At 39.7% G+C, this 12,023-nt stretch overlaps 1 protein-coding gene across 7 annotated transcripts in view; it reads right to left on the bottom strand.

The window, feature by feature from the left end:
- Positions 1-12,023, bottom strand: part of LOC138292042 (zinc finger protein 613-like) — a 54,073-nt gene that overhangs the window by 20,055 nt on the left and 21,995 nt on the right. For all 7 annotated transcript variants that reach the window (XM_069230374.1, XM_069230375.1, XM_069230380.1 and 4 more), the window contains 4 exons: positions 5,597-5,710; positions 4,346-4,456; positions 1,711-1,800; positions 363-461 (listed from right to left, as the gene is read on the bottom strand). In XM_069230374.1, coding sequence (XP_069086475.1) covers positions 363-461; positions 1,711-1,800; positions 4,346-4,456; positions 5,597-5,710 — 414 coding nt within the window. The remainder of the gene's footprint in view (positions 1-362; positions 462-1,710; positions 1,801-4,345; positions 4,457-5,596; positions 5,711-12,023) is intronic.

The raw sequence follows: 12,023 nt of genomic DNA, 5'->3' as shown, positions 1-12,023 counted from the left end.
CATTAAGAGTAAACTTACACTGTCAGAAATTAGAAAATGCTGCATTTATGTACATTTATCTGTAGTATTATACAAACTCGAAAATCAATGAAAACAATTTAAACAGTGCAGACTGGATCGGGGGTTAAGCCAAAGATGTGCTTTCAAAGGTGTCTCTCAAATCAACCCTTAATTACCCAAGGTTTGAACAAAAATATGCGAAGATTTTAATTTAAATCAATAATTTTTACCCCTTTGAATAAATCTGCAGAGTTGAGTTTTGATAGCATTCATAAAAATAAAAAAATGAACATAAAAATAGTTTTGATTGTTGACAGACATGTTAAAGTTGTAGTCGAATCCACACATTGTGTCTTTCTTACCCAAGGCACTATGAATGTTTTCTCTTCTCTCACAATCCTTGATGTTAAGAGGATACAATTCTCCAACTTCATTGATGCCCACAGTGGTACCTTCATGCCCTGTAATAAGATAACAGGCTCATGCACGTGCCAAGGAACTGTAGCACAGTACATACCATTGCAAACTTAAAATGAAGAAGCTTACGTAAGTAAAAGAAAGAATACTGTTTTGTGACATGAAGATTACTGGGAACGTTTAAGGGGGATCGTTTTAGGGAATCACACGCAGGCTATCCTACATTAGGAAAGGAGTGCCAGGGCATAGAGAGGTTAGGGTGACGGTTTTCCAGATGAAGCATGGGTTGGAACAGTACAAAAGAGGAAGCAGCAATGGGTAAGATCATTGGTGTTGTCTGGAAAGCTATGTCATTGGGAGCATTTGATAAAATATAGACCTGTATGCTATGATAGAACTGACAAAAACCACAGAATATAGAAACTTCAAGAAGGAAAGAACTGTGAAGAGGGTTGTATGTGCAGAGACGTACCACGTGATGAACATCTTTTCTGAGAAACTCAGGGCTTTCCAGATGCAGGCCAGTTAGCTGCTTCAAGGCTGGAGCCTTCCAGAACAAAGCGGTTATATAGAGTTTGGTGGACAAAGCGCTCTACCACTAATGTGGTAGAGTACCCTGTCTGCCAAAGTGATGGAGCAGATCATGCTCTATTTCGAGGCAGGTGAACCCTCATTTTTCTACCAGCAGAGCTGCCACTGGTTCTGTCAGCCCAAACCTTAGACCAATGGCCTCATGGAGATTGGGCCATTGGTCTAAATATCTCAGTACGTCTGCTCTATATAGGACGAACATTATGAAAAGCTGAGAGTTCCTGAATGGCAAAAAATAAAATTTACACCACACCCAATGTAAACTATGAGGGTCTCATGGTCATTATTGTTTTGTGTTTCAGAAACAAACTCCCACTTTGGAAGGTTGTTTTTGAGAACAATAAAGTTTGTCCTTAAACTGAGCACAATTGAAGCATAGAAGGGTGATTATGGACAGGTTTCTATTTTTTTAACATTGAGTGCTCTGCATAAGGTCATATGAAAAGTGAAAACGTTGGAAGTGGCTCTGCATGGAGCAGAATGTGAATGACAAAGAGGATGATGTGTCAAGATGGTTCTTGACAGGTCCGAGCATGTATGCTGAAGTGGGAAGGGTTTTACTCACAATGTCAGTTAAACCGATAAAGGAAAGCAGTGGTAACTTTCCTGATCTTAGCTAAGGTAGAGGCAACTGAGTTACTTAGTGTTCAGTAGCAATTTTAAAATGTACAAATTAGTCATGTAGGAACATGTGTAACTTACCAGAGCTAATACAGAAGGAACTCTCTTCTCTTTGTGTGTCTTGAATATTGCTCAAACTTGCCTGCACGTCAGTGGTAAGAAATGGAAATCCTGTTATGAAAAAGTGAAAGCAATTGTACTTCAACAGACAAAACTAACTCAATGTTAGTTTCAGAGCCAAATAGAATGGGACGCCTGAAAGCGTTAAATTAAGGGAAGAAAACTGCATCTTCATTGAGAAGACTCCTAGATTTTGCCCCAGGATCTGTGCTCCTCTGAGCCATTGGTTTAGGGACCCGACTTCAGCCCTTTGTTACAACTGTGGCTCCAGCGATAATTTGGAGCTCCAACGAGTGCTGCCATCTCTGAGCCACCCAAGTTGAGCTCCTGTTAGTAGCCACTTTAAAGAGACAGAATAATTGGACACGAGGGGTAGGAGAATAAAGAAAACAGGAGGGAATGACTCCACAATGAATATAAGTGATTAATATGGTGACTAAATGCAGACTAGCACAGCAAGGGGGTAGTCTAATGTCCATCAAAAGAGGGATTTCCCCAGGTCTGCTTATAACCAAACCTGGCTTGTTGGAGTGATTTACAAAGATTAGGTTTGCATGTGCCTAGTTGTACAATTAGTAAATCTACATTGGATCCAGGAGATGACTGACCTTAGACGTTTGGCTAGCAGGTGAGGTACCATCGGCTTGGAGAGGCAATCATGATCAGCAAACAAGATCTAACTAATGTCTCCTTGGAAGTTATAAATTTGAATATAACAACCACAAGCTTTGTATTAAAGACAGAAGCATTGCCAATTGAACTGGGAAGAATGATATTATTCACCCTTTGCCTAAAATAGGGTGAGGCATTTAGAGGGCGGGTTCTGTTAGCTTATCATCTGCACCACGAAATTGACAAAACCAAGCTAACAAGAATGGTGGAAGAGCTTACTGTGTCTTAAGTCCTGATACTGTAGAAAACCCTTCAATCAATGTCTCAGAGGTATTCCTGAAAATCTATGGCTGTGAAAGGACACTGAAACCTTTCTTTTTAATCACGACCTCAGCTAACAGTAGACTGCTTCAGGGCACAAATCTGGACACTGCAAAGATATCATCAAACCACATATTCTTTATGAATGCCTTTTATGAATGTCAGTAAACAAAACACTAAGGGCCTGATTTAGAATTTGACAAATGTGAACTCCATCACAAACCTGATAGATATCCTGTATGCCTCATAACAAATGCATTAGGATAAAATGCACTTTTAATAAGGCAGACAGACAGGATATTCTTCACGTCGGTGATGGAGTACTCTGTCGAATTCTAAACCAGCCCCAGAAAGGCCTTATTCTGACCCTCACAGAAATATCAATGTCAGCACAAGCTCACATTAGCAAGAATCAGGATAGCAACTTAGATGCTAATTACACAACCCCAGAAGATCTGTCATCTTGATTTCCAAAAGGTAGAACCCTGAGCATATCTTAATGGAAAACTGTGAGAAATCCGAGTAGTATTAACAATAAAAAGGGGAGTCATGTGCCATTAGTATGTTAAACACCTATCTGAGGTCCTAAACTTGATTGTGCACCTGATGAATACCACACCATAGACTACGGATATTTACCAGGTGGATAATTTGCACCTAGAATTGAGTAAACGTCAGAATGTCATCCAATGTTGAAACATAACATAAAATACAAACATTATTCAACAACAATAAGGGAAAAAATGAGAAAAATGTAACAAGCTAGGATAGACAGAAGCCTTCATTACAAGTGGGCAATAATTCCCAATTTGGCCACCAATGTAAGTTACTGGTTGAGACAGAATTATTCATTTCACAGGAATACCAACATCTCACGGATTTGTTCAACGACATTTTGCCAGGAATATCCTGGTGATATATCAGTGATGAGAAGTGTCTGGTATTTGGGGGGAACGTGCAGATATCAGCACAGAAACATACAATTTTCTTGGCTATTTGTCATTCAAAGCATTGAAACTTGTAATTGGGAGCAATTCCCACACCCGACAAGGACCAATCCAGGTAGTATTTGAAATTCATGGGTGCAGCAATTGAAAGCCAATTACTTGAAAAATCAAAATATGGTTGTGACATCCAACAGCAACTGTCAGAGAACATTGAAATACTTACTCCCTGCTCATATCTTGAAAATCACCAAAATGACTTTTTTTTAAAGAATTTGTGAACACAAACTAAATTTTGCACTATAGGGATCAAGACAAGTTAAAGGATACCTTCACATGCTCATTCACTAAGCTGTCAAAGTTAGTGCTCAGCTCAGGCTTTAAGTAAAGATCAGATGTTGTCATTAACATATATACAAAGACAGACACTGTCAGGAAAGCAAACCAGCAATTGTGCAAAGATTTTATGCTACAATACTATGAATTAAAATAATTGACTGATAAAAATAAGGCCCACAGTTCAAAACCTTCCAGCACAAGATCTTGGATTGTGACTATGAATATTTTTCCAAGTAGGCACGTCTCAAATTAAGCAGTCTACAAGGGGTGCACAGAACAGGACATATCTCAAGTCCATCTATGATACACACCAATGGCTGGAGGAGTTGCTCAGGCTGTATTAACTAATTCTAAAATTGTAATCAGTTATGCACACTTACTTGTACCTACGATGTTTTCTCTTCTGTCACAATAGAGCTGATCAGCAGAGAAGGGCTCCCCCTCACTTTTGATGCGGAAGGAAGCCACAGCTGGACCAGCAGCCACACTCACTGTTAAAAACAGAGATACTATAGGATTAGAAGGGTCTCAGTGATACTACAAAAACATGTTTACATATCCTATTGGATGAAGACTGCTCTACAACACTCTTCCTTGAAAGGGTTTCCCACAACCCATATCTGCCATGTCAATTTACGTTATGTGCATTTGCATCTCACTATCTACAATTTGTTCGCTAAAGCGATCTGTTGACATTACATTTCCTTATGTTTCATCTAAAATAAACAGTTCTTTGGAAAAGTTCTAAAAAGCAATCTCCGATTTTGACTATTTTAGTTACAGAATATATAATACCATGGTTCTGCTCATATGTGTAGAAAATGTTGACCATGGGTGTACTAAGAATGTTGGAATTTAAAAATTCATGCCTATCGCAGCTATTCTAATCATGTTGGTTGAAGCATACAGAAGGAGTTTTATTCTAGAATTGTGCACAATCTGGAGAATGTTGTCAAACTGTCACCAGTATTTCATCCATGATCAGTAAAGCAAACCTGTTAGGTGAAAAATCCCTTTTTGTAAATCTCTGTATATCATTCCATGCTCGTTTCTATGTATTCTTTAACTCTGCCAACTTTTCATTGCCATTACATAATATCCCAGTCGTATAAACTAGCTCAAAATCCAGAGATGCATACATTAGCATAAACTGAGAGTGACAGGGTCAAATCCTTGTAGGTTAAATCAGTCTTTCATCCACTTGATTCCGTTTCACTGGCTATGCTCATACTGCTTGTTTTTATAGCAGTACAAAAAATAGGAACATGTTAGTCCCTGAGAGCAGGTGATATATAAAAACCACAAAGCACATTCACCTGCAAAGCACAAGAGAAAGACACTTACTACAAACAATGCAAACATCTCAAAATCCTTACCCAGCGTTCTATGGATTACAGCATGACATACCTTGCTGAAAATTCAATTTTATGTTTATACATGTTCTGTCAGATACCTCTTATTCTTACTCCCTGTTTAGTAATGCAGGTATACAAACATCTAGATTTATTTATCTCTTTGTAGTTCTGAGTCCTTATACTGCTTGTTTTAAGATGTTAATTTAATCACTACTGCAAAAGGAAGCATTCTCAGTAGTTCAGCATCACAGCAAAGCAGAAGCTTATCAACTTTACCTAGGTTAGGGCGACTGTTCCTTTCTTGTTTTTCTGCACAGTAATGATCCGCTATGCTTGAACCCAACTCTTCCTCAATTCTTACAATGTTAACAGTATCAGCAAACTGATAACCTTTTAAACAGAAAAAAATACTCAGGTTCATATAAATGTTTTTCATATTTTGGAAAAGCAAGGTTTTTCCTGATAATCTATGATTGAATGTAGGTCTGAGGTTCTTAAACAACAACTGTAAGAAAGAGCAAATGAAATACGTTTAAAGTGTAATTATTTAGAGAGGCTGCATGCCTCTTGAACTAAGAAGGAGCAGTGTAGTAATCAAACAAATGTGGCTGACAAAAAAATTAATTAGGTGGCGGACGGTGTAGTGAATCACCGGGAATTCACCTTACTGTTACGACACAGGCTCTTGACAAAACACAAAATAGGTCTCTTGTTGATCTTACTGAACACTAACAGAACTGCAGCTTTAACAAAAGCAATGCATAAGAAGTCAGTTTTGTGAAATGCAGAGAGGATCAAGAACAGACTCCTTAAAGAAATGTAAAGTTTAAATGCCAGGGAAACTAGGGCCAGTCCTGAAAATACTAAGGGCCTGATTACAACTTTGGAGGAAGGTGTTATTCCGTCCCAAATGTGACGGATATACCACCAGCCGTATTACGAGTCCATTATATCCTATGGAACTCGTAATACGGCTGGTGGTATATCCGTCACATTTGGGATGTATTAACACCTCCTCCAAAGTTGTAGTAAGGAACAGCCCTAGACTCTTTCACGAATCTGATGACACCACACGTTGTGTGTCACACCGGCAACTGATCGGACCACAATATAAATTGGCATGAATTCAAACAACTTTTTTGTTTTGATTGTGTTTTTGTTTGTGAATTTAAGAAAGTACTTCATAACTAGTGCATTTCTTTGATGTCTGTTTGTTTCTGTAGTTTTATGTGTTTTCCGAGGTTTAAACTGTAGAAATTGCTCAAGTTGGTGTACCAGGTTCTAACAGTGATTTAGTAGGGGACCAGAGAAGTGGTGACTAAGCAAGGAGTCCTATAATCTTTCTACTACAGTACCAACTAAAAACAATCAATTTCTGAAAACATGGGCTGGCTTTTGAGAGTCAGCTAAACTAAGGTGGTTTCAGAAGGCAGTGCTTCATTTTAGCAGCTTTAAGATTGGTCTAGCATATTTTCAGTTAGTAATCAAAAAATCTGGGAAAATAGCATTAAAAGTAGACTGCTTGAGATATGTCAAGAGACTGATTTTGATATTTTCAACAAACATTTAGGTCTGCAGGACCAGGACTGAATGACCTTAATCAGAAGATTTCTCTTTGAAAAAAAAACTGCAGCCTACGACAAGGGAGAAAAATGTCTCAATACATTAGATGTATCGTGGATCCTAAAAAATAAATCAATGTAGTCTAAAAGTGCCCTACACATGCATACAGAAGAGCTAAAAGTGAGTAATTCTCCTTGAAATACCTTGATAAACCGTATATTTTTTCGCTAAAAACAGAAAAAACATGAGAAGTAACCAGGCAAAGGGTGCCATCTTAGGTTTTAATAGTTCAGGAAGAGACTACTCACAGGGTCAATGCTGGAATGTCACTATCCTGCATTCCACATATTCCATCTAAGTCTCTTCCTATTAGATACAAAAACATTTGTATGAAAACATGCCTTTCCATACACCAAAACACCAGTGCTCATACCTCAGTAGATAGGCCTGTACCTTGCCACTTAGGGCCATCTACAAGTAGTCCATCATTTGACGTGTGATAACAATGTACCACATTCTCAGAATCTGGCTGGCATCCTTGCATCAAATAACAGACATTACTAGTTATTATTCCTGAAATGGGGAATAAAATGCAGACCTGGGAATGAGATGTCCATCTGAGAATACTATTTGAGCTGGCCTGTAGGCTTGAACTAAAAATGTGAATGTGCGCCTGTAGCTTCTTTAATGTAATCATGGACTTACTGCACTTGTCACAAATACCATCATCGTATGCTGCAAAATGTGAAAATTTCTATCTTTAACAGATAAAAATTTACTTAAAAGAAAAGCAGGTCAAACATGGTACAGGGCACTGGCATACACTTTGCAAAGGTTAACTGGTCACTTTTCAGTTGCTGAGTTCTCAATTCAGGTTTTAAATTAGCACTAATAAGGTGGAACTTTTACCCCCACAGTCCAAAATTCATGGACAGGCCAAATATTTTGGTCTGAAGTAGGAATTTTTTTTGACATATTTAAATATAACTCGAGCAGGGAGAAAAATAAATACTTCCTTTCATGAATCATTATTTGTAAAAAAGTGGGCATCCAGTGTACAGAAAAGTCACAAATATTTTACTTCTCTTTGTTAAGGTGTGATGTCCCGATTCAATAATTCCACGTTTCCTCCTTGAAAGACAATTATACCATAGATGTTATGTAAAATACTGTTCTCTCAAGCTATAGTATTGACACAGATTAAAATCAAAACTGAAGACCAATTCTAAAAACAAACGGATGCAAAATAACAGGAAAAGCATATAAAATAAAGGAAAAGTAAATACATTGTGTACATTTAGTTTACAGATTAAACAATTGTAGATTCACATGATGTGCATTACTCCGCTATCTAGTGGTTGTGTCCATAATGTTCCCTTGAAATAAAGTTTTGTTGTTGGTCATCAACCAGAATAACTCATTACAACATCACCCATAGGTGAAAATAAGGTGCTTTTGACAAACACCTGGTACACAACTTTTGTTTACCGTACAACCATAAGTCATATAGGGCCTCATTACGACCCTGGCGGGCGGCGGAGGCCGCCCGCCAGGATGCCGCCCTCCATAATACCGCTCCGCGGTCAGAAGACCGCGGAGGGTATTATGAGTTTTTCCCTGGGCTGGCGGGCGGTCTCCAAAAGACCGCCCGCCAGCCCAGGGAAAAACTCCCTTCCCACGAGGATGCCGGCTCGTAATCGAGCCGGCAGAGTGGGAAGGTGCGACGGGTGCTACTGCACCCGTCGCGTATTTCACTGTCTGCTACGCAGACAGTGAAATACTAGCGGGGCCCTCTTACGGGGGCCCCTGCAGTGCCCATGCCATTGGCATGGGCACTGCAGGGGCCCCTAGGGGCCCCACGACAATCCTTACCGCCATCCTGTTCCTGGCGGGCGAGCCGCCAGGAACAGGATGGCGGTAAGGATTGTCAGAATCCCCTCGGCGGTGCAGCGAGCTGCGCCGCCTTGGAGGATTCTTAGGGGCAGTGGAAAACCGGCGGGAGACCGCCGGTTTTCCCTTTCTGACCACGGCCAAAGCGCCGCGGTCAGAATGCCCAAGGGAGCACCGCCGGCCTGTCGGCGGTGCTCCCGCCCCCGTTGGCCCTGGCGGTTCTCTACCGCCAGGGTCATAATGAGGCCCATAATGTCAATGTCATTTTTATGGTCCCAGAATAACACATTTTAAGCAATAAATAGAAACCTGCAATGCCTCAGTATAAATGACAAATGATGGAGGAAACAAATCTGACTCCAAGTCAAAAAGAACACAGTCAAATGCCAAAATCACCAACAGTCTAAAGGAATGAGTAAGGAGAGGATACATACTTTAACTACATCTAACAGGATTGTGATCAAAAATTGGCATGTGAGCTATACCTTCCTAACGCCTCCCCCCAAGAATGCAGCACGGTTCAAAATGTCTACTAGATGCTTTAACATTGAATAACGTAAAAAGGCCCCTAACACCAAAACAAAGCATCCCTGCTTCAAAATAAAAATACTTTGATGAAGCCCACAGCTTCTAAAAGAAGTCTGATAAAATAAGACATAAGACATAGAGAGGAGGTAGAAATGCCATCACAAAAGGAAAACCGCAAGCCAGTCACACCCACACAAGTAAGAGCAGAATGAGATCCATACTTTGGAAGAGATGTTTGAGTCAACCTCAAGCCCAATTATTACAGTATGCATTACAATAAATTCATTGAGATAAAGGAAACACATGGGAAAATATTGCAAAAGATTCCTAGCAGGAGGAAGTACAGACATATCCTTACAGGCCGTTCCTTCTGATGATTCTGTAGTTTATCAGCAGTTGTTAAAAGGGCTGCAGACACAAAAGAACCTACTATAGAAGGAACCAGAAGAATCATGCTTTCTTAGAAACACTCAATGCTGTGCAGAGGAAAAGTAAATTTCTGACAATGCATCCCAGCATGTTACAATAAAGCAATGAGGTTTCAAAACCCTGGAAACAACCAGAACAGCAACACCAATGATGGCGAATAAGTACAAACCATCTCCATAGGACCCAACATATAATACAGAAAGATGTGGAAGAAGACTCACACACAGTCACTCTGTTTATGAAGAGGTCAAATAATCAACATTTTCAGGGCCGCCACAAGACAAAATCAGTAAGAGGACAGATGCATTAGCTGAAATGATGGAGTGCACCACTCCTAGGACAAACTGCAATTTATAATGCACTACTGAGTACATAGTGTCATCAAGAGTGGGAGGATAGTTAATGACTCATCTTTTGCAGAAGTTATTGAAGAACTCTAACGCATACTTGATATTGTCGCTTGACTCAGTATACACAAGTAGATCACTGTGTACAGGTTTGAACTACAGAGAAATACTTGGCTTCAAACTTCAGGTCTCAGGAATGAAGTTTAGGCTAATTTAATTGAAGTACCATTCATAGGAGAGCATTCATTCAGACCAACCACAGACTATTCCCTGTAGATAAAGAAAAATGCTAATGACACAACTACAGCTATGGAGACACCGATTACAAGAGGTAGTTTCAGGTACGGATTGCCTAGTCAAAGAGGGGATTACGGCTGTCTAGTTGTTTCCATCAGGAATATTTTTAACCCAACAAACTCCCACCTGCCTAAAACTGGCAGCACACAACTCCAGCAGGGCAGCCTTTTGTGCAAGAGGAAAGGGCAGAACGCAAGATCTTCTGTCACAAGCCATTAATTACTCTCTTACTCTGTCTTCTTTTAACTTAACACTAGTAGGGACAGTACAAAAGACTACTTATGACAGTCACCGTCTATAACAATGTGAGTGTTGAACATATTGAAACAGGAACATCATATCACATTGTTAAGGAAAACCAGCTTGGAGGAGGCTGAACCTGGTCACACCAAAGATGGGCCCTAAGCTAGTTTGCACTCGGCACCCACCCTTTATAGCAAGACTGCAGCCACATCAAATCAAGGCCTGTAACATCTTCGTACAGCTCCCTGCACACTTGGGGCCAGTAGAGCTTTGAACCCTGCAAGACAGCTAAATTGGGAGACAAAAGTATTGCTCTGACTTATTGTGCAGATATTCATTCACACAGAAAAACTCAGGTTGGTCAGAAGATTATGATAATTTATTTGATCCTACTCATTCATAAATACTTATCTCCATCATGAGCATTTAGGATAGGTTCACACTGCCAAAGAAGGAAGTTACTAACCTGTAACAATAGTTTTGAAGTTTGAAACACATCTGGAGTCAAATGCCCTCTTCCCCCCAATTGAAGGAGGGGAGTTTCTGCAAAATTTAATACAGAAAAGGAGAATATATTTGTGTACAACTAGTACCCTAATCACAATATTAGGAAAAAAGAACCCAAAGAAGGTGGTCATGTAATGTGGCATTGCACACTTTTGGTCAAAGTTATAATGAACAGTTCTAGCTCCACCTATGGCTTATCCCCAAGGATACTTTTTTATTTTGATGAAAAATTCCAGACCCAATCAGTATATGGCAGACTAATGGTCAGCATGTGAATCACATGGTTTTAAATGCAAAAGCTATTGCTACACGTACGTAACTGGTTTAGTTTGATTTGTATTAAAGGCGATTGCAGGCCTATACTAACAATTTTAGTCTTGGAATTAGAAGGGTAGTGATAATAACAGGATGATCCTCTGCTTATATGCAAGGACCAATCATCATTTATAGGTGAATAACATTTCCATAACATTTGGTGAACATGCATACTTTTCTTTCTTAGGAAACTACTGTATTTTGCATAACAGTAAGGTACCATGTGTATCAATATGTGTCCAAATAACAAAATAGCAAGATAACATTGCAACAAAATATGGCTCATAATCTGCCTTGTCTGAATACATATTTTAGTCAACCCAGAGAGAATATTTGGTTCTCCACTTCTACAAAATATAGTTGGCCTTGCATAAAGTAACATCTGCACATTCTCTGTAAGAAAAAAGGTCAATCATGAAGTGAGACAGCATACAGCGTCCACAGACAACTTCATCTGACACTTAGGGCCTCATTACGAAGCTGACGGTCATAAGACTGCCAGCCTCGCAGTGGCGGTCTGGACTGCTGCTGCTGTGGCAATCTGACCCCCACTTAAAGACCCCAGCGGTCACACAGCCAAGGTA

The sequence above is a fragment of the Pleurodeles waltl genome, chromosome 4_2, assembly GCF_031143425.1.
Source record: "Pleurodeles waltl isolate 20211129_DDA chromosome 4_2, aPleWal1.hap1.20221129, whole genome shotgun sequence".
Taxonomy (NCBI): Eukaryota; Metazoa; Chordata; class Amphibia; order Caudata; family Salamandridae; genus Pleurodeles; species Pleurodeles waltl.
The sequence above is the reverse complement of the archived record's forward strand: the minus strand, read 5'-3'. Positions and strand labels throughout refer to the sequence as shown.